Below are 24,555 nucleotides of genomic sequence, written 5' to 3'. Positions count from 1 at the left end.
AAATATAACTTTGTTAGATTAATAAAATTTTCTTAGGGAGAGGGAGCTCGTTTATCCTGTTAAGTGAATTTGAGCTAACTTTGAAAGAAATTTGGTATTCAGTCCCTCTTCCACAGTCATTTCGTCCTTCAACTATCACTTCATTTACATGTTAGATATCATTTATTATTTTGAAATTATTTTTTTTTTACCATTTGAGTTAACAACTATATTCAATGATTATTTTTTGTAGTGAAATTTCATTTAAAGAACTTTATTATTTTTGCGTATATGTTATAAGAAGAATATAATTATAAAAAAGTATTTTAATAAATTTAAAGATATAATTATGAATTTTTTTCTTTTTTTTGTATAAACTATCAAATACTGTATTATTTTGCAAACATGATACGATCAATATTCAAAAAATAGTCTTTAACGACGAACTTAGAAATATGTTTCATTTATATTTTTTCATTAAGTGGATAAATAAAATAAAAATGTCAGATAAAGAAAATAAGCAATATTTTTTCTATATTTATTTTAATCAATAATCTTAGTAACAAGAGAAATCTATTTAAAATTAGTTTTCAAGGGTAGACTTGCCGACAGAGTTCACACGGGGACGTTAAAAAACTAACACATGCTCTTGCGGGTATTTTTTAATAATCTCTTATACCCATCTCTTAGAATCCTCTATTTTAGGGAAAAGAAATTTAAGATGATTAAATATATTCCAAATAAAGAATTAAGAATATCCAATAAATATAGTTAGATTTTAAAAAAATACATGCTATAAAACGAAAATAACACTGGGAGGTCACAGAAGGGGGCTATCACCGTTAGGAATAAGAGACAGGTAGAGTTAACCAATTTTTTTGCTTCCCTGGGATTTTGGTAGGAACAGCCTCTATAGCTTTTATCTGACAATATATTAAAACACCATCTTTGGCTTGAGCCAATTATATTAAAAAAAAATTGATGCATTTTTAGAATATTACAAGGCTATGGGGAGACTGACCAAAGCGTTAAATGTAACGCTGACTAGTGTAAGTAATATATCATATATCAACTAAATCGACACAATTATGTTACAACAGTATGTTACTATTGGCGTAAGAACTCCTGCCGATCAGCTTGGATTAGAATATAAATTTGAAAGAAATATTGCGTACCTATAAGAAAAACAAAAAGCATGCCCAATATGTTCTCGTCCAAAGGTTCATGTGGGGAGACAGAATTGACCATGTCATCCTTTTTGGAAAATAAGTTACTTAAAATTCCTGTTTCGAGTGAAAATACTTTTGAATTTTGTGATTTTGCATTTAAATCTCAGATGATGAGGCACAAACATTTCACTAAGTGTACCAGACGCTCTTGGAACGAGGTTAGAGTGCATGTATTTTATCGAAAAGTTTGAGGAATAAGAATCTGATAAGATAATTCTGGAATACAGTCCTCATTCAGTGACGATTCATTTATATTCTCAGCAAGTCTAGTTACGAAAGTCCGATTCGCTCTTGATGATGATTTATTTTGCGTGACTGAAAAATTAAGGAAAAGCAAAATACAAGAAAAAAGAATAACAAAGCAGATTTACTTGTGGAGAAGCTGTGGGAAAAATGTCCAGGGGAAAATTTTTGGCGGGCATGGAATTATCTGGAAGGATTTCCCAGGGGGTAAATTTTCGACGGGGGAATTTTCCACGAGAGTAGGCTCTCCCCGCAGGAACGTGTGTCCTTAGGGAAAAAAAATTTGAGAATGGGAGAAATTTCAGACAATATTTTAAAAACAATCAGAATTTAATATCAGAGAGGAAGGTGCTACTCCGGGGGGGGGGGGGGGCACCATATATGTTTTTCATGGATGTCAACAGTAATTTATGTCTGTTTTATGGTTTTTGTCAGTGAGAATGAAAAACAGGAATTTTTTTCACATTTATGGATGTTTCTTTGACGGTTATGTGTGTTGGTCAATTTATTTGATGTTTTTCATGGATGTCAACAGTAATTTATGTCTGTTTTATGGTTTTTGTCAGTGAGAATGGAAAAACAGTATTTTTCTCACTTTGATGGATTATTGAGTCTAACGGGGACAGGGTCAATGACCTCTTTTCCCTAGATCTTGCTTTTGTTGTTGTTGTAAGTGTATGCTCGACGCAAATGTTATGATCCAGAAATAGGAAACAGTATTTAATGTTGTTGTATGCTCGAGGCAAATGTTATGAGTTTCCAGAAATAGGAAACAGTTAGATCACGTGTTTCCTTTCTCAGCCAATCAGAAGGCTTGCTTACATAACAATTCACCCTTGAGATTTCGTATATAACGGACACGCATTGTGATTAAATTATCAGAAACTATTGTGACACAATGGATATAACAACTGCCATAATTGATGAGCTTGAAGCCATGTCAACTTCAATTTGCAATGTAAGTTCAGATTTAATACATTTTCATTTTTTATTTTCAAAATAAAATTATTTTCCTTGGTCACCCTCCAGTATCTTCAGGTAACTCCCCCCCCCCACTCTAGTACAAACATCACTATGCAATCTTTTATATTCGATAGAAAACATAAAATATGTTCTTTTTACCCTCAAAACCTAATCCCCTCCCTCATTGTTTTTACAATGATAATTCTCATAATAGAAATAATTTTCTTTTCGTTAAATTTATACAATTTTAAGCATTCTATATCCTAGCTAAAAGCGACCACTGACCCCCGTCAATTCTTAAAGCATTATACCGTTCTGTTTTGACATAATGCTCTACGCGAGGTTAAAATTAGCTGTCACCCTTTTCCTATGTGTTTACGAACGCGGCGGCCAAGTCAAAGGAACTGCTTCTCGTCAAAATTAAAACACTTTGAGGCAATTGCAATAATTAAGCGCAGACGCAATGCTCTATTTTGGAGAAGTGAAACGGATTTTTTGAAGCTTTCTTTCGATAAAGTTTCTTTTATATTCCCAGGAGGGGAGCGTGAATCCAGGATTTTTGTTGGGGGAGGGGGTTAGCACTTTTAATAGAGACAAAATAGAAATGAAAAGATAATTGTTTTTACCATAATTGTTTTCGACTTCAGTGTCTAACCATTTCTCTTCGACATTTTAGTGATTTTAGCTATAACATTTGAATAAAAGGCAGTAAGATATATTCTTTATTGATATGCCTTTCGATTGAATATATCGCAAGATTAACTCAATGAGAGGGTGGACCTAAGGGTGGATTAATTTTCCTAAATTTAGGGGAGGGGCGTGAATCCAGGATTTTTGTTGGGGAGGGGGTTAGCACTTTTAATAGTGACAAAATAGAAATGAAAAGATAATTGTTTTTACCATAATTGTTTTCGACTTCAGTGTCTAACCATTTCTCTTCGACATTTTAGTGATTTTAGCTATAACATTTGAATAAAAGGCAGTAAGATATATTCTTTATTGATATGCCTTTCGCTTGAATATATCGCAAGATTAACTCAATGAGAGGATAGACCTAGGGTGGATTAATTTTCCTAAATTTAGGGGGGGGGTTTAGACAAAATTATGGTTAGTGGGGGTACTAATTTTTATTCTGTAAAAAAGGGAGAAATTATTTATCATACTAAATTTTTTCTCTTCTTTAAGGCAAATTATGAAGAATGTATTTCGGCCCCTCCAGCTGTAAAGAGAGCAAGGGATAATGCAAATTGTGAAGCATGCCCGTCGCCTCCCAGTAAGAGAGCTAGGGTCCAAGATAAAACCCCTGCAACAGTTGTTCAATATGGCCGTTGGCCGAAACCCCCCAGCTCCACGCTGCCTGCCCAAGTGCAGCCATCTGTGCAAGCCCATGACATCACTGGCTCGACTGCACAAGTCCGTACCATCACTGGCCCTACTACACAAGCCGCAGACCAATCTGCACAAGAAATTAACGTCACCGGTCCCTCCGCCCTCCAACACACGCTACCTGAACCATCTGGCACCCAAGTGCAGCCTGGATTTGAAAATGTGAGCATTTTTCCTACCTATCTTATAGAAATACATGTCTATTTCTTCCAATGTTTTTTTAGTCCTTTCTTTTCACTATTTTTCAACACTGTAAAAGTGTATCTCTGAGATATTAAAATATTAACCCTTCGCCCCACCCCCCATTATTTTCTCTGCCCTCCCTCAGAGATATCTAAATGTAATTTTTTTGCTTGTCAAACCGCTCTTTTTTTCTAATCTTTGCTATTTTCTATGCATTCCCCCTATCTCTTCACTATCACATAATAATATTTTCAGATGCCTTTGAAACTCTGTGAATGCTATTTTTTTCACAATTGAATATCACATAGTTTTAAGAGAAGAAGGAACTGAGAGAGATTATTTCCATTTAACTATCTGTCACATATCGGCGTTTTAATTTGCACTGAATATTTTTAAAATAGCTTTCAATCTTACAAACCCTTGCCAAGATTCTAGCGAGGGGAAACATTGTTGACGGTTCCCGACATTTAATTGTTGTATTTTCCTCGTCTGAAGTTCAGTCTTGGAAATCGGAACACTCGCGCGATAGGTTACAATAATTGAGGGTTAGTGATGAGTTCACTGAATCTGTATGGAATTAGAGAGAAATAGCGACTTATGTCGTCTAAGTGAATATTTCAACTTTTGAAGCACTGTGGGAAGCACTGCGGGGCCGAGAAGCACTGCGGGGAAGCGCCGCGGGATGTGCCGCAGGGCCGAGAAGCGCCGTGAGATGCGCTGCGGGTCCGAGAAGCGCCGCGAAAAAAAAAACAGCATGGCTGATTTGAACACTTTGAAAATAGACTATTTTTTGAACAAAATCAAATTGCTGCCTTCTATGTAAAGTGATGTTTTAGATTGTAAATATCTTATATTAAGTTGGAAATTGACTGCTTTCAGTTGAATTAACCAAATGCTACTATGTGCATACTACTAAGCGCTGACTTTAAATAATAATCCAAATTTTAATAGTAGGGATGATTTGAACACATTGAAATAAGCTATTTTTTCATTTATAGATTGGAGCATTGGTCCCTTATTCACCATCGTCATCAGGTGAAGGAGAGGAAGAACTCGCGTCTACGGAATTTCATGTCATTCAGGACAATTCACATATCAATGAATGGGATGGTATTGTTAATTCCGATGAAACACCTTTTAATAATTTTCTAAGTAATTATTTCAATGTAGAACCTAGCACAGTTGAGCAAGGTAATGTTCCTAGTTCAGAGGCGGACTTGCTATTGCTAAGTCCAAACACCTTACAAATTTTAGAGGATTTTACAGGGCACCCTCCTCTATCCCCCACTGATTACCTACTTCCACTTCAAACAACTGAAGTGGAGCATTCACATACCCCAAATATTGTTGAACAACTTGGGGGAGGGGGTAATATACAAGAGGGGGAGGGGGTACAACATTTCTAGACTTTCAATTATCTAATACAATATTAAATGCAATAGCTGTCTACACTGTGACTTTTGGTGATCCTTTTAATTCGCTTATGGGGGGAAAATTTGTGTTTGATCCCATAGAAATTGTGCATGAATATGTAGATAAAATTCGTGCACTACTGGAGAACCAAATTCAGTTGTGGGGAGGTAGGGATTCAATTAAGGTTTCTATTGTTTTAAATGTATTTCATTTAAATGAAGGCGAAAGTGAAGTTTATTATCATTATATACATTCCGAGATGCACGTAATTTATCCGAATTTAGAAAATTTTGAGGGTGTTTTTTCCGAGTGGGTAGGACAAATTACAGCGCATCTTGAGAACTATAACGAAAATGGGAGTGGCTCAGTAGTTTTATTTGTTGAAAATTTAAGCGTTAATATCTGTAAAATTAAGAAAGATTTTATTTTAAGAGGGGGGCATAGTGACACGGGTACAGTTTTAAATTATAATCCAGATCTAGTAGGTTGTCAAGGTGTCCAGCGAATCAGTTTTGAAACAGATCAAAAATGTTTCAGGTATGCTTTCCTCATATCAGCTTTCCGACCATTGAAAGATGAAGCCAACAAGACGAATTTAGATCACTGGGCTGTACATGGGAAGGAAGGGTCCAATTTCCCAATTGTAGATTTCTCTTGTTTAGAAGGAAAATACCCAGTAACGCTAAGATCCATTGATATTTTTGAAAGGGCTAATGCCCATTTAAATATTGGCGTTACTGTGGTTCAGTATGAAACTGAATTTGAAGATGGGGTTCGTTCTAAAAAGAAGGGGGTGGTTTTCCCTGTAAGGGGCCCGTCAGTTGATTTGGTCAAACACTGGGTTTGGTTGTTGTAAACACCACCTAGTGACCCTGCCAATGCAATTGGCCATTTTAACCCGATCACAGACATTAGTAGAGTTCTGGGGGGTGGTGAGCATATGGGGACCCTTTTCTACTGTCCAACATGCCTGTCACATTTCCGTAGTGATATAAAACTAAGAGATCACATGAAGCATTTCAGCCAGCATGGACACCAGACAATGGAAACAGTTTAAGCAAATAATGCCATTCTACTTTTTAAAAATTTCCAAAACACCCTCCTCTAGTGCAAAAATATATCTTTAGATTGTGAAACTAAGCTGGTGGAGGTTAATGATCCACAATTTCCATAGCGAGTCAAAGAACGTCAAGCTATTGCAGTGTCCTATGCTCATGCGCAAAGAGACATTTCTGACACCATGTGGCTGTTAGAAATAGCCGAAATAATGGATGAGGGGGACAATTGCATGGTAAAGCATTGACTAAACTCATTTATAAAGATCATGGGGCTATTTCTCGTTTGAGAAATACCCATTATTCTATGGTGTTATCTACTGAGAATCCTCACGCGATTAAAAATCAAAAAATATGTTGGGTGTGTAAGGAGGAGTTTATAGAGGAGGATAAGGGGACTAAAGGGAAAAGAGGGGGGAGGGAGAGAGTCAGAGACCATGATCACTTGTGGCAGGAAATATTACCCGGGGGTAGTAATTTTAGGGGGTTAGCACATCAATTGTGTAATTTAAATGTTAGCCAACAGTTTTTTATCCCTGTTTTTATTAACAATTCAAATTACGACTTAAATTTTATTTTACCAGCACTGAAACGTATGCACGGGGAGGGAGAAGGAGGAGATAGTCCAGGGATAACCAGTTCGTTTACCTATAACATTATTCTGAAATCGGCAAAATAGTGAATGCTTCTCGAACTGAAATGGCAGGTATTGTATCATGGGCGCACTAGCTGAACTAAACTCAAGAGGTTAGAGTCCTGTATTTTTTTCCCGAATGCAGTGAGCCAATTGATTAAAGTGCAGAAAAGCGACAATTTCGATAGCTTTCCTTTGCTTAAACAGCGCTTTCAAGACAGTGAAATGTAGACTTATTAACCTTCAAAGGTGTACATGCATACGACTATTACTGTTCTGGCGCTCACTTAAGCGAGGTGAAACTACCTCTAATTGAAGCTTTTTACAATTCACTGACCAACAGTGAATGCACAGCCGAGGACTATGAGTTTGCCAAGAAGGTGTGGTTTAAGATGAATTGTACAAATGGGTGGGATTATTGTAGACTGTACTTGGCCAGTGACGTTTTAACTCTGTTAGATATAGTCTGTAAGAACACAGATCAAATCTATTCAGAGTTCGGGTTAGATATAGGATATTATTTTTCCACACCCCATTTGGTGATGGATTTGATTTTAAAATTTAATAGGGACTAAATAGGCGTAACCCCGGATATATATCAACACCTTATAGCAGAGCGGTCAATTAGGGGAGGGTTTGTTTTTCATGGGGATTGCGTCTTGTCAACTGATCCGAGCGGACAAAGCACCGGTGCAAAGTCAAATGCAATGTTCTTGGACATGAACTCATTGTACCCCTCGGCAATGTCCCGCTACTCTTTGCCGTGTGGGAAATATCAATGGCTTGAGAATCTTTGTGAGTTCCCCGACATTACCACCGTCGAGGACAATGGGCCACAAGGATGGTTCTTTGAAATTGACGGTCACATTCCGCTGGTGCTTCACGACCTCGTCAAAGGTTTTGTTTTTCCCTGTATCAATCGACCAGTGACCAGGGACTCGCTGAGCCCCTTCAATCGATCATTGGTTGAGGATATAGGGATGCATTGGACCCCCTCTAAAGAAAAACTAATTGCTTATTTGGACACCAAAGAAAATATCGTTGTCCCCCATGGGCGATTTCATTGGACGGTAAACAATAGTTTCATAATGATTAAAATACATAAGGTCCTGTAGTTCAATCAGGAAGAATATTTAAAAAAGTTCATCGACTCTTTTCTTGATAAACGCTCAAGGACAAACTCCAAGGTAGAGAAGGAAATGTATAAACTCATTCTAAATTCAGCGTTTGGCAAAATGTGTGAAAGCGTACGTAATAGATCTCGCTGCGACGTCGTGACTGACCCTCTAAAGCGTGCACGAATTATTGGCAATCCCAATTTTACATGGTTCACGAGCATAGAGGCTGGCATAGTTCTTCTACACAAGAAAAGGCGAAAAGTGGTACTGAACAAGAGTATAGCGAGCGGCAGTTCAGTACTAGAAATTTCCAAAAAGCTCATGTTGTCGTTTTTTTACAATGTTTGCAAGGTGCAAAGGCCACGGGAGGGGGCGGTTCAAGTTTAATATTGGGATACAGATTCTCTGCTGTTAAAGGTAAATGGGACTGAAGATTTATTTGGTGATTTAGAAAAGGGGGAACACATCAGCTCACGGATGGATTTCACCAACTGGAATCCATCCCTCTACCCCGAGTTGGTGAAACGTCAAGCCCCCACCCAACTATTAATGTTAAAATCAGAGACGGGGAGCGATTTGATATCCAGGGGGGTGTTCCCGGGTCCTAAAGTTTTTTGCGTTGAAACACATAGTGGGGATGAAAAGCAGGCGCTTAAAGGGGTGCCTACACACTTTGTAAAGAACAATTTCAACATGAATGTGTACAGAGACTGTGTAGAAAGTAGCCTAGTGCCGAGAGCACAAGTGCTTGCAATTCGCTCTCTACAGTATAGAAATTATACTGTGAGAGTGGAAAAGAATGCAATGTCATGTATATCTGACAAAGTCAATGTGCTCGAGAATGGTGTAAGTGTCTTGCTTCATGGCCACTATCGTATTTCAGACCGAGTTCAATGCATAGACTATCGTAATCAACTTGGTCTGGATAAATTAACCTAATCTGAACTAACCAACTAACCATCACCAACCTTTCATAAATTAACTAACCACCACCACCACCACCACCACTGACCCAACTAACTAACCCACCCACTAACCTATAGCAGTGACTACAACTATTGTATTGTTTTTCCAACGCGGCTCCCAGGGGGTGGGGGGGCCCTTCCCGCGGCCGGCTCCCGGGGGGGGACCCCACCTTTAAATTCATAATTTTAAACTCCGCTAGTTCATGTTTCAAGGTTATTTTGTTGTATAGAAAAGTGTTGATGTTGTTGTAAAGAAAAGTGTTTAAAAACAATAAGTGTTCTTACTGCTGATGGACAAAAGTGTTGTTGTTGTACAGAAAAGTGTTTAAAGACAGGAAGTGTTATTGCTGTTGATGGACAAAAAGTGTTTTTATTTATATTGTACATAAAGTGTCATTTTTATCATTGTTCATGTTGAACAAATATTTGTTTTCATATTGCCGAAATAAATGCTGCCATGAAATTTTGTTTTTTGTTGTTCTTGAATAGATAGATTAATGGGAAAATTATTGCTACTACTTATTCATTGTACACGTATGATTTACAGCTAGTTGTAGTCCGACTGTTGTCAGCATCATGTGTTAATTTAAAACACCCTACAGATCATTTCTGTGTGGGCCGTCAATGTCAGGGAAAACACTTTTGACTAAAATAATTCAAAATTGAAATAAAATGTTTTTGAAGAAGCTGAAAATAATCTACCATTGTTATAGTATATGGCAAGAATCCTATGATCAAATAAAAGCAATTGCCACAACCAAACCAGCACAATTCATACGGGGACTTGATGTTTTCGATAGTATTGAATCGAACTCATGGTTGATTATTGATGATTTGGCTGAATCCATTGAACAGTTTTCGCAGGATATGCTGGAATTGCTCAGTGTTAGATCCCACCATGAGCACATTTCCGTTACCCTAGTTCTACACAATTTGTTTCATCAGAGAAAATGTATGCGAACCCTTACTTTGAATTGCACTATCTATATTATCTATCGAGTCGTTAGTGATTATATCACGTGCAAAAAAAGCAAAAAAAAGAAAAAACCCCGTACGCCAAAAAGTATGTTGTAAGCGTACACACAGGTGACTAACAAGCCCTGCGGTTAAATATTGTCGGATCTTAATAAGAGCATACCCGAGGATCCAAGTGTAGTCATCGACATTTTCAACAATGAAATTACAGTATATCTTCCGGTTAACATTAGAAAAGGCTATTAGTTACCATTATGACACTGAAGAAACTACACGAACAACGCCATTTATTTTCCGTTTTAAGCACTTCAAAACCCTTGCTTAGGAAGGCCATACTCAAATATGGTGTTGACAATGATTTCATTAAGCTAATATCTGAACTTTGTTTAAATTTAACTGAGGGCAATGTTCAACTGCCAGAAAGTGTTAGACAACATAAAAACAAACATCGTTCCACTTTACTTGACTTGTCTTTAAAAAACACGGTAAAAAATTTTAAAAGAACACGGCTCCCTCGGGCAAGTGGCAGCTTTTTCAGACTTTTGCTGCCAATCATCGCAGTAATGATAAACAGTTTTCTCTAAAGCCTCGCTAAACCATATAAATTGACACCATTTGAACTTGCCATCCTTCCCGTCGAAAATTTTGAAGACAATCTAAGCAAATTCATTAATGACGAGAATATTGCCGATGACAAAAACTGCTTTTACTTCAAGATGCATTGCGACGCTTGGACAAGTAGAAGCCATCTTTTGAACGAGCTATCGCCGCTACTTTTACCGACCCTTTCAAACCGACATCATCTCCTCAAGATTCTGCACAATAAATGAAGAAAGACATAAATTCAATTGTATTGAAAATCAGGAGTCTTTTGATAGTCACCTATTAAGAACAAAGTAAGAGGGTTTTCATTTCTCATGCTAGAAACTACTGATCATCAAGTTTAGGTCGACAGCGCTGGGAAACGAATTATAATTCAGGGAAAAAGTTATAATCTAGTTGATTTAATTTGTGATATGGTGACGAATCGTAAAGGACTTTTATCCTTTGAAAATAATCTATACACCTTTCTAAATGTATCAAACTTTCCCAAAACTCTTATAGGCATTAAGCAAATTTTTAAGAAACTAAGAGAATATAGTCCTCCCACAACATCAGCACCATTTAAAAAAGAAGAAGATTCAATTTTTGAAAACACTAGCAGCATCAAAGATTTTACAACACCTATGGCTGCTAGTCAAAAGTGAAGACGAATTGATTCACCCTCCAGTGTGCAAAAGGGGAGTGGACATTACACTACGTGCTTGCGTTCAAAATGGATGAAGCTCTGAAAGGTGTCTGAAAATATTGGTGAAGCGGGAAGTTTAAGTTCTCCCAAAACGCTTTCTAGAGTTGTCTCCGGCACCAGATTGAAAAATGCAGAAGAGTATCTAGAGAATGAACCGAGTTACACGCTACATCGGAATCACAGGCTTCGCAGCAAACAATATCGACAAACTAAGGCCTTTTCCCCTCTGCATATAATGCAAACGGATCTTTTAACTTTAGACGCAATTCAACGGTGTCACAATACAACCTACAAATATATTCTGGTGGCAATCAGTGTCTTTCGTCGTTCGGTCTATGCCATTCCATTACGGTCAAAGAGAGGTGTTGAAGTTGCTCAGGCCATTGAAAGTTTTCTTGGAAAAGGATTCGTATAGAAAAATTCAATCGGATCGTGGTAGTGAATTTGTTAATCCCCATGTGCAAAAGGTTCTATTGAAATATAATACAACACTTTATCATAGTCACATCGATCTCCTTCCAACTCTAGCCCTCAGGATGTTCATTACAGTGAAAATACATTTGATGCTTTTCTAAAGCAATATTCCAATGGCAATGAGAAGAAAAAGAAGAAGAAATTCAATGTTGGTGATACTGTTCGAATTAATAGAACCACCAATATTTTTGAAAAGGGGAATTATTTATGGAGCACCGAACTTTTTAAAGTGTCCAAAATCCTAGACACCGAACCCACGACCTATCGCCTACGAGACACCAAAGATGATGAGATTCTCGGCGGTTTTTATGAATATGAACTGCAAAAAGTTAGAAACACTAGTGAAATTTATCAAATTGAAAAGATATTAAAGAGTCGTACTCGTAGGGGTAAGAAACAATTGCTAGTTCGCTGGCTAGGATACAACTCAGATTTTAATTCTTGGTTCAGTACTGAAGATATTGACAATGCCCAATGATTTCTATGTGACTTTCAAGTCCAACGTTTCTGATCCTCTCTACAACGACTTGAATAAAACAAGTGATTTTTGGACGAAACTCTCCCCCACCATTAAATTCGACGGAAAGTATGAAGTGGCTCTTGTCGACTGTATTCTCAAAAATACCTACGACATCCTGAGAAAGGATCGTAAATATGAAATAAAAATTAGACCCTATGATTGGCAGCCGCCAACCTCAGGTGAGCAAGAATAAATTCAAAAAATCAATTGGATGAATTATCCATATTTTGAATTACCCTACGAGGAGCTCACCTGTATGAACTATTTATGTCGTTCTATTAATAAAAGAATTTCCTCTTGTAAAAAACGAGCTTTTCATTTCAACTATTCAAAAAAGGAGGGCAAGATCTAAACTAGTTCACCTATTGCCAGCGAAAAGATTACACTCAATGATAATCTAAAGGATGTTCTTGGCCTGAAGCTCAATATAATCAACGGTAAAAGAGCCAGAGAAACTAATTTAATATTTTCCGACTACCCCCCTCCCTTCTCCGCAGACACTTGTTTATTTCTCTACGCTTCATTTGTGGAAACATCGCGGGTCGGTAATTCAAATGTTCCCATCCTACAAGTTCTTGAACAAAAACGGATCAAGAGCATATTCACCACTACAATATAAGGCATCATCAGTATATTCCCGTAAACACTTCCTATTTGGAACTCTGTCATTAACACTAAGAACTGAATTAGGTGACCCTCTAGCAATTTCAAAAGGTTTGGCTGTGATTACATGTCATTTTCGGCCTATCGTTCAACAACAAGATGTCTAATAAAAAAGTGGCATTCATTTGTCCTGATATTGACTGCTATGTTAATACTCTTGGTCCAAGACAACAGGGCAATGGAATGGACTATTACAAGGGTCGCAATGTCTGGCTATGGTCTTGGCAGTTGGTTTGCTAAGCTGTTTCGCTCTTCACTACCACTGGCTAGAAAATATCTTGTACCGGCTGCGACAGATTTTGCATCCTCTACACTATACGATTGGGGCTCTGGCAATGATTTTAAAAAAAGTATTATGGAAAATCTAAGGTCTAGCTCGCGAACCCTTGGCGAGAAATTAAAAAAAAATCGTAAAGTTTTAAAAAGGTCAAGAAACAATGCATCACTCATCAGTCTCTACTCAGGTAGGAAACGAAAGACATCACCCCTTTTGTCAAAGAAAAAAAGGAAAAAGCCGATACGTAGTCTAAGCAGAAGCACCAGGAAGAGAATTGTTAGATCGACACTAGATTTCTTCTCTTAAGATGTCCTACCTGCCGCATAAGGATTCTCAACCTTCAATCACCGCCTCATTGAATCTATTCAATGCTGAAAATGTCGATGTGAGTGTCAAGCATGGATACTATGAGCAATTTTATCCTCAACAACCCCTCTCCGATAACATTAATTTTCAAATTTTTTCCAATGAAGACTACTTTATGGAAATGTGGTCATCATTTATAGATTTTCAAATAAAGTTCCGCAAATCAAACTATACAATTTCAAATTGGACTAATGGAATATCTTATGAAAATTTTGTACTACTTAACTTATTTTGTCAAATTAGTGTCTACATCATTGGAACGCTGTGCACCCCAAGCAATACTCTCTCAAACTACACGAGTTACATGCAATTCATGTTGATGACACTCAATTCATACAAGGAATTGAGAGGCACCTCCAATGGATATGAATATATTACTAATACTGATAGTACAGATGCACTTAAAAATGCTACAACTAGTGAATTACATCTAGTTGGAAAAAATATATCATGAAGTATTTCATATACCCCAATGGCTGCCACCCAATGTTAAAGTGGATATAAAATTGATTCTTGCACCATCCAATCTCATATTGAGAAAGGAACTCGCCGTCAATCCTGATGTAAGTCTCTTCCTCACCTCAGCAATTCTCCATATACGCAAACAGCAGGTCATGAGTTCTTTTGATTTGGCCGTGGAAACACTGAGAGCCAATGGAAATAATATTAAACTACTTGTTCCTCATACAATCACCAATCAACGTCATATTGCCATGGGGTCACGCACCTTCACCAATTCATCCTTTATCAATGGTGAAATCCCCTCGAAACTTGCAATGGCATTTCTAAAAAGCGCCAGTGCAATAGGATCGTGGACTGAATGTCCACATAAATTCGAGATGTTTGGACTTTCATCTCTTGTATGCAAAGTAAATGGTATCCCACTCTAAAATCTATCTTTTGATAAATCCTATTGAACATTGCATGAGCTGACCATGCAAACCCTAGATCATGATTCACAACTATTTGAAAATGGTATAACCGAAGATATTTTTGCTAAAACACATGGTATCATTGTATTGGATTTGTCTGGTACACAGGATATGAGTATAGTACGTACGGGGACTGTGCGTTTAGAGTGTACATTTGCCGACCCATTGGCTGAGAGTATTGCATTAATCTCACTAAATCAATATGAAACCTATTGGGAAATCACTCCTGAAGGCAGTGTTCTACTAGACTTGGCGCCATGAACACCAGTCAAATAAACAATGTATTTAATATGGACCCCTACATGTCCCAGTACAAATCTTATTGTCTACCCTCGGACTATCTTAGAAAAATTCAAAGTGCCAACAATGCTTTGATTATGGTAAATAGCAGTCCATTAACTGTATTGTAGGGTCATTGGCTCTTCATCTTTCAAACAATGAAAACGAGTGAATTTTTTGATCCTCTTGGTCTGCCCTATACATTCTACACACCCCACATCAGCAACTATATTGAGAGCAGTGGGAAAACTATTATTCAAAATCGGAAGAGGGTGCAGGATCTAACGAGTAAAAGCTGTGGCTTCCATGCACTACTATATTTTGTGTTCTGATGTCGTGGTTATACTTACGAGCATTTTCTCCACATTTATGGTGATAATCCGCGTCTGAACGAGTTTTTAGTGGAAAATGTCCTCTCAGACCTGTATAATATTGATTTCAGTGCCCTAAGAGTAAAGTGCTTAAAAAATGTTTGTGAATTTGTTTATTAATAAAAAGCATATATATACAACAATGTCTTTAAATCTTCACTTTTAGATTTCTTCATCGGTGTATAGGCAAATGTCGTGAACCACTAATGCTGGTAAATCATTTGGATTCACTCTATATTGATCTTGATTGACTGCAAAGTCAGTGTCACATTTTCTACAGTACAATGTAACTTCACTCTTATCATATCTATTTGTATAGTCAATGATACTATTTGCATTCATATTATGAAATTCACGAGTTTCAATCTGTCTATTTGAAGCAATATCAAATACAGTGTTTTCAAGTGGTGAATCACATTCGGTAACTTCAAAATAAACATCACTCGGTTTATAGTCATAGTAGGCGGTGTCGTCACAGCGATGACTTAGAAACCAAATTGTCTTGTCACCCCAACAGTTGAATCGTAGACCAGAGTCCTCTTCCCAGAATAATTTAAATCCATTACGATACCAATCTCGTAGAAATAAACTAAAATCACGTTTAGGATTCTTTCCAATCATAGCAGGGTAAGTATTCTCCCACTGATCATATTTATCATAGTGACAATTGGAGCACAGGTGTCCTCTAGGGTGAGAGTCACACACCTCCTCAAGACATGAATTACTTCCTTTAATTTGTATTGCATAGCCTCTATGTAATTTACATGGATTAAATAATTTACACTCTTCGCTATAGTCATCAATAATTCTACAATTCTCACATTGAGTTCAACTGCCAAGAGTGTACATGCACAATGGACATGTATAGAACATTTTTTGGTTTCCAATGTCAACGCTCTCACAGCCAAAACGAAACTGATCGTCCTCGCTCGATAAATTCAATGAGGGGGAAGGGGAGAGGAGTAACTCTGTAACGTTACCTCTTTCGAATGGTGGAGCCATCTACATTGAATCCATTGGCAATGTTTCCCAAAGTATATCCACAATATGATTCTGCTTTGCTCCAATTAGTATATCAATAAAATAAATATAAGAATTTGAACCACATTTTAAAAGTTTCAAACAATAGTCCAATAGGGGAGAATCAGTTTTCATTATATTGTCAAGTGTTCCCTGAGAGAATATCCTGCGTTGAAGAGATAACTCGAGAAAATCATCATCCAACATCCAATGTTTTTCCATAAACACTAGATTTGATCTAATTCTCTCTTTCTCAAATTTATTCATTTTTCAGTCCTTTCACTCTGACTGCTGACTCTAGATTGACCGCTGACTCTAGACTGACCCTGAAATGCATATACAATTAGCGATAGAGTTTATTGTCTTCGATATGTTTCACTAATGCACTTAAAGGACATTGAAGTCTATTCACATGTGCTATATCAACTTTTGCGGCGAAACATAATTGATCCTCCATTTTAAATTTGCTCAAGGATATCAAATATCTTGCATATACTGCATCCCATTCCAGACAAAGCAGCGATCCTTTCGTGATTTCCACCGCAATGTTTGGTGCTCTTGTATTATTACCATCAACTCCACTATCAACTTCTAATAGGGTAAACATTCCACTCGTCATCAAGACACAAATATATATCCAAATGAGTAAAGTCAAAACTGTTCTTCTCACTCCTTTGAATTCTATTCACAGACTAATAAAACTATAGCAAAAATCCTTTCCTTATATTCCCTCCGCCGCTAATATGTAAGCGAGCCCTCTGATTGGCTGAGAAGGAAACACGTGATCTAACTGTTTCCTATTCCTGGAAACTCTTAAAATTCGCCTCGAGCATGTACATGACCAAAACAACAACAACATCAAATAAATCGACATGTTGGAAATTTAGGTCATTGACTCCGGTACCCCAGTTGTTAGACTCAATACATCCAGAACAGACATCCATTAAAGTGAGAAAGTTCCTGTTTTTCAAATTCTCACTGACAAAAACCATAAAACAGACATAAATTGATGTTGACATCCATGAAAAACATCAAATAAATTGACCAACACACATAACCGTCCAAGAAACATCCATTAAAGTGAGAAAGTTCCTGTTTTTCAAATTCTCACTGACAAAAACCATAAAACAGACATAAATTACTGTTGACATCCATCAAAAACATCAAATAAATTGACCAACACATATAACCGTCCAAGAAACATCCATAAAAGTGAGAAAATTCCTGTATTTTCAAATGAGAAAAATCCTGTTTTTCCATTCTCACTGAAAAAAACCATAAAACAGACATAAATTGCTGTTGACATCCATTAAAAACAACAAATAAATTGACCAACACACATAACCGTCCAATAAACATCCATAAAAGTGAGAAACTTCCTGTTTTTTCAAGTGAGAAAAATCCTGTTTTTCCATTCTCACTGACAAAAAAGCATCTCCCTAGGGAATCTATGCCCATATATGGTGCCCCCCCCCGGAGTAGCACCTCTCTCTCTACTAATAAAATGTTTAATGAAAATAGGAAGAATTTTCCAGAAGGAGCTGTCTACATGCAGTTTTCAAGGGAAATTTTCTTCAAGGATTATATTTTTGGGGGGTGGGAACTTTATGTGACAGAAATCATCCATGGATTGATTTTTCAGTGGAGGTTTTTCACTAGGGGAGGAGGTAGAATTTCTGGCATCAATTTACAGACGATCTAAAATTAAATAAAAACAATATTTATTTTCCAGTCTGAAATGAGTCATGGAAATTTTCATTTCCAGTCTGAAATGAAAATACCGTTATCTGTTAAAATAAATCTGAGAGATAATGGAAGGACGATATAAAGAGAGAATTCTCTCGTATAAAGGGGGAGAAGAAATAAAATTGGGAGTCGGTTGTCAAATGTTTCTAAGTGCATAATATTTTTTTAGACCCATTATTACAAATGTAAAACCTTTTAAATGTTTAGATTTTGTATTTTTTTCAGATTAAATTTTAGTTATACTTTTCTATCAGTTATAGGAAACGAAGCAAACTTTTGTATCATGGATCTTAGTCGTTCAATATTTCTATGTCTATAAATGTTTTTTTATTTTTTTTTATCTGTTATATTAAAATTTATTCAATCTAATTTTCTATTTTTATTATTAATTAATTAGGTTATCTGCAGCAATGATAGTATAAATCAACCGAAGCTCTGGCGTTGCAACTCCTGTGGAAAGACAGAAAAATCATTTCTGATAATAGATCTTCATATAGACACGGGCTGTGAAGAACTGTCACCAATTGAGTGCGATATCTGTCCTGCTGTAGTTAGAGATTATAGAAGCTTTGTTGCTCATTTTTTGGAGCATCAAATGGGAGAAACAAGAAGATGTCCAATTTGTCTTCAAGACAATATTGATAACATGAAAGAACATTTAATTTTACAAGGTCATTTTTCACAACACGATTCTGATACAGTGTTACAGGGAGGCACCTCCCAACTTACTTCACAGATAATGTCCACAAGTGTCAGATTAAATTCTTTTGGGTTGAATTCTAGAGTAACAGGTCAAAACGATAAGGAATATTTTTTGAATCGCCGCGCATCTAACAAGAAGTGTAGAAAACACCATGAGTGCAATATATACAAAAAGAGATTTCCCAGTAAATGTGAACTGCAAATGCATCAAAGAACAAATAAAAGTGTGAAATCATTTGAATGTAATATATGTGAAAAAATCTTTTCTTTATTGGGTAATTTGAAAAAGCATCAAAGAACACATACAGGTGAAAAACCCTTCCAGTGTGATATATGTAAGAAAACTTTTTCTGAGTCGGGAAGTTTGACTACTCATAAACGAGTACATACAGGGGGAAAACCCTTCCAGTGTGATAAATGTAAGAGAACCTTTGCTCAATCGGCAACTTTGACTGTACATAAACGAGTTCATAGAGGTGAAAAACCCTTCCGATGTGATATATGTGAGAAATCTTTTACTCATTCGGGTGATTTGACTAAACATAAACGAGCACATGCAGGTGAAAAGCCCTTCCAGTGTAATATATGTAAGAAAACTTTTGCTGTGTCGACAACATTGACTACACATAAAAGAGTACATACAGGGGAAAAGCCCTTCCAGTGTAATATATGTAAGAAAACCTTTACTCACTCGGGAGCTTTGACCAGACATAAACAAGTTCATACAGGGGATAAACCCTTCCAGTGTGATATATGTAAGAAAACCTTTGCTGAGTCAGGAAATTTGATTAGTCATAAACGATTACACACAGGTGAAAGGCCCTTTCAGTGTGATATATGTAAGAAAACCTTTACTCAGTCTGGATCTTTGACCAGACATAAACAAGTTCATACATTGGGTAGACCCTTTCAGTGTAATGTATGTAAGAAAACTTTTTCTGAGTCGGGAAGTTTGACTACACATAAACGAGTGCATACAGGTGAAAAACCCTTTGAATTTGAAATATGTAAGAAAACCTTTGCTGATTCATGACATTTGGTTAATCATAAACGATTGCACACAGGTGAAAGACCGTTCCAGTGTAATATATGTAAAAAAACCTTTACTCACACGGGAGTTTTTACCAGACATAAACAAGTACATACAGGTTAAAAATCCTTCCACTGAGGTATTTGTAAGGAAACCTTTCATCAGTCATGACATTTGATTAGGTATAAACAAATGCCCAAAAGTGAAAATACTTTTAGTATAATATATAAAGAAAAGATTTTCTGAATCAGGCTCTTTGAATAAGCTCGATTGAGGGTGTACAGGCGAAAAACAATTATGATTGTATAGTATATAAAACCGCCAATCCTAGTTTGTTTCTCTTGTAGGTTCTTTAGTGCTCCTTTAAAGTCTACTCTATTAGTTCTTGTGTGAAGATAGTGCACATCAATCTTTTTATCTGAAAAAGAAGAAAAAGAAGATGTTTTCGAAAGTTAAGAGAATTAAAATGCTATCGTAAAACAAGGTTTTTCAAACAGCCTTTTGATCCAGATCCACGAAGATTAAATTAAAAATTAAATTCCAGCAGTCATCAGATAGATAATGGTATTTAATTGCATGTAAGGAGCCCTTTAGCTGGAGAGTCATTGATGCTCTGGTAACATACTGTTGATCGTCCTTCATGCCTATATAAAAGAGAACATTTTGTGAGTCGGGATATTTGATGAGACATAAGCAAGTGCATACTGGTGAAAAACCCTTCCCGTTTGATATATTTAAGAAAACTTTTGCTAAATCGGAAACTTTTATCAGTCATAAACAAGTGCATACAGGGAAAAACCTTTCCAATGTAACAAATATAAGAAATCCTATGCTGATTCGGGACATTTGGTTCGTCATGAACGAGTTCATACAGGTAAAAAAACCCTTCCAATGTAACATATGTAAGAAATCTTTTGCTGAGTCGTCAACTTTGACTACGCATAAACGAGTGCTTTCAGGTGAAAAACCCTTTCAGTGCGATATTTGTAAGAAAACCTTTGCTCAGTTAGAACATTTGATCAGTCATAAACGAGTGCATACAGTAGAAAAACCCTTCCAGTGTAATATATGTAATTGCTCAGTCGCAAAATCTGACTAGACATAAACGAGTGCACACATGTGAATGGCACCTCCCGTGTGATATATGTAAGAAAAATATTTGTGAGTCGGGAAGTTTGGCTAAATATATACGATTACACACAGGGGGAAACTCCTTTTAGTGTAATATATGTAAAAAAATATTTACACACTCTGGAACTTTGACTAAACATAAAAGAGTTCACACAAGGGATAAACCCTTTCAATGTAATATTTGTAAGAAAATGTTTCCTCGATCGGAACATTTGACTAGCCATAAGCGAGTGCATGCAGGTTAAAAATACTTCGACTGAGGTATTTGTAAGGAAACCTTTCTTCAGTCATGAAATTTGATTAGGTATAAACAAGTTCCCAAAAGGGAAAATGCTTTTAGTATAATATATAAAGAAAAGATTTTCTGAATCAGGCTCTTTGAATAAGCTCCATTGAGGGTGTACAGGCGAAAAACCCTTTTGATTGTATGTATATAAAACCGCCAATCCTAGTTTGTTTCTCTTGTAGGTTCTTTATTGCTCCGTTAAAGCCTACTCTATTAGTTCGTGTTTGAAGATAGTACACATCCATCTTGTTATGTGAACAAAAAAAAAAAAAAATGTTTTCAAAAATCCAGAAAATTAAAATGGTTTCGTAAAACAAAGTTTTTCAAACAACCTTTAAAGCCACATCAATACCCATGATATGCAAAATTAAAGTCTCACAATAATCAGACAGTTTGTGTTATCGACAAAAAAGGAAGGAGCCATTGGGTCCAATTGTGATTAAAGCTGAAAACACAATTTGGATCACAAATAAGGCCTATACAAAAGAGAACACTCTGAGAAAAAGGGGGAGGTCATCCTTCAGTTAATATAAACGAGTTTAGTAGGTGGTCCTTTTCTTGACTCGGAAAAATTTAGATAGCAAAGTTTTAAGTTGTAACCTGATGTTAAAAGCTGAAATCACAAAAAAAAGTGAAAAGTGGACATATATGATTAATTTTTGTTCTGCTTTCAGCATTAGCTTAGTCAAGTGGAGGAAGAAGTAAATTAAGAAAGAAAAAAGGATCACTTAAAGAAAAGACGTGATGATAATTTATAAGACATTGAAAAGAAAAAATACGCTTATTTAGGGTAAAATGTTTCACAATTAATAAATTCTGCAACTTATAGTGTTTACACTAAGAATTTGTCATTTGGAAAAAGTATAATGTTTCAACCTGGCTGTGCCCCAAAAGAGTAAGGATCTAAATGTGAAATCTCACTTAATGGTTATTTTGAACTCTTTCAAAACCACTATTTGTATCCTTGCTCTATGGAAGAAGGAGTAAGGTTTAGAAAATAATGAATTAAAGAAAAAAACGTAAGGATTATTGATAAAACATTGACAATAAAGAACAATCTTATATTGGGACAAATAATTTGGCAATTTAAAAGTTATACAATGTTTTGATTGTTTACGCACAAGAGTTGTCATTGACAAAGGGGGTATGTTTCAACCCAGTTGTGTTTCAAAAGGGTAAGGGTGTCAGTGTAAAACTTCATTGAATATTGAGGGGTGTTTTGAACTAAATCATTTGACACTTATGTTCATCCTGTTTATAAAAAAACGTGTTTCTGCAATACCTTAGGAATTGTTGAGGGTTTCAATTTGAAATTTCCAGGCCCCCTACTACGGCTACTTCTACAATGGCTGCGAATACTTATTAATTTGATTCAAAATACTTCTGACATTCACCAATTCTAATTGTGACTACTTTCAACTAATTTTGAAGGGGTTAACATCAAAACAAACTATTTGCATGTGGGTTGTTAAAAATGTTAATCAGAAATAGCAATGGAACCGGCGAGGGTATTAAGATGAAACTTCAGGAGTTTTTGAAGGGATATTGGAAATTGGATGAAGGGAGAGGAATAACAACCCACCCTGTTCCTTTAAGACCCTTTGCTCCTGGCAAACATTGATCGAACTTTTGAAAATGCCAGTCTTTTTAAGAGAGTCTAAGACTTAACTGTCTGTTTGTTCTTTAAACCTATTTTTGCCAAGAAGAAAAAAAAATCGGGTGCTTACTGTGGACAGTAGCCAAAGTAATTTTCGGACATGCTTATTGCATAGGAATCCACTTATTCAAGAAATTTAGGAATTCCACGGTGTTAGGCTTTCTCCCTGGAAAATTTCCTCTATAATATTTTTAACCCTGCAGAAATTCTCCCTGAAAATTGTTCGAGTGGAGGGGGGGGGCACTTCCCAAAATTCACTTTCTAGCAAACTGGAAAGATGAAATTTAGGATGATATCTCAAAGTCTCAGTTTTTCATGTTTTTTTTTTTTACTCCAAATCTTTTAGTCTTTTGAAAATGTTACACTATTTTGACAACGTAGACACACATTTTCCTACGATTACCTTCTGGGCCTCCTTTTAATTCAAAAGTCAGGGTCAATTTTTTCCCCTCCACCCCCCACGAACATCCCTCAGCAATTCCAAATGAATCTTGGTTCCAGTTTGTTCGTGAGATAGTGAATGTGTGCTATTTTGATAGCCTGGAGACACAAGGCTTCTTTTATTCTACATTGCTACTTAACCAGGACATTATTTTAGATCACTAGGCAAATTATATGATCGTCTGATTTAAGAAACTATTTAACAGTGAATACAATAGCAGTACTTGATAACAGAACAAAAATGCTTAGGTGACCTTGAACAAAAATATTTTAGCCCCCCCCCCCCTACCCCCTATCGTATGTACCCTCTCAAAGTTTAAGCTTGATAATTCAAGAAAATACAGAGATATTGCAGATTCTCTATTTTGATAGCCTCGTATCAAATAATGTCTTCTGAATTGACTTCAAGTTTATACATGATTATATTCTATTTACTAAATAAACTTGTAACAGAAGGCTTTTGAAATATCGGATTTGCGGCATCTAAAAAATGTTACATTATCAAAAGTTTAAAGATTCGCTACACATCCCGCTTTATTCTTTGCCTTGAATTTTAATAGCAAGAATGTGTGAAGGCTCTTTGATTTCTTATTTCTCGAAGTTGAAGGTCCACGCACATTTTTCCCCTCCCTCATACCGGAATAAACGTTCCTGAGGGTTTCAACGTAATATCTGAAACTGGAAAAGTTTACCAGATTTTCCAAAAAAAGGGAAAACAAGCCTCAAAAGTCAAGCCTATTGAAAATTGACCATCAAATACACAGCATAAGAGTACTCTTTTGTTGACGCTCAAATATCCCTTTTGAAAAAATTTTGAATCTTACGTCGTTCTTTTTTCCTTTGACAATACTTTCATAATTCTCTTTGTATAATCTTGTAAAAAAAATAAAACCTCTCTTCATCATAAGATGCAACTGATAAAATATTAACCCAGTTCATTTGGGATAAGAAAATCTTCTAACACGACAGAAGTGTTTAATTTACGTAATGCCAAGAAAAATCATTCATTAACCTACAAATATTTTGTAGAAGAATAGCATGTCTTTAAATCACACCAAAATGTTCAAAAGCATCACTAACAACACGGGGAGACTTAGGGTTAACATTAGAGAATACATTATCAATACATGTTGTGGATTTATCCGTGACCCTTGTAGGTATGTTGATTGATGGAAGTAATCCAAATGATCTGAAAATATTCAATAGTCGGCAGCTCTACATTTATTTCA

The 24,555-nt window shown here is 36.2% G+C and overlaps 2 protein-coding genes across 2 annotated transcripts in view; one reads left to right on the top strand and one right to left on the bottom strand.

Moving 5' to 3' along the window:
* LOC148949166 (uncharacterized) overlaps positions 1-24,555 on the bottom strand; it is a 173,160-nt gene that overhangs the window by 51,045 nt on the left and 97,560 nt on the right. The gene's annotated exons all lie outside the window — the stretch shown is intronic.
* The window catches only part of LOC148949167 (uncharacterized), a 42,628-nt gene that overhangs the window by 17,877 nt on the left and 196 nt on the right, over positions 1-24,555 (top strand). Inside the window, exon 2 of the mRNA XM_089093527.1 lies at positions 18,477-19,788. Within this exon, the coding sequence (XP_088949653.1) occupies positions 18,477-19,788 (1,312 nt within the window). The remainder of the gene's footprint in view (positions 1-18,476; positions 19,789-24,555) is intronic.

Source organism: Artemia sp. Qi Xiang Cuo, chromosome 8, assembly GCF_049724085.1.
Source record: "Artemia sp. Qi Xiang Cuo chromosome 8, ASM4972408v1, whole genome shotgun sequence".
NCBI classification, from domain to species: domain Eukaryota; kingdom Metazoa; phylum Arthropoda; class Branchiopoda; order Anostraca; family Artemiidae; genus Artemia; species Artemia sp. Qi Xiang Cuo.
This window is presented reverse-complemented; position numbering and strand designations above follow the sequence as displayed.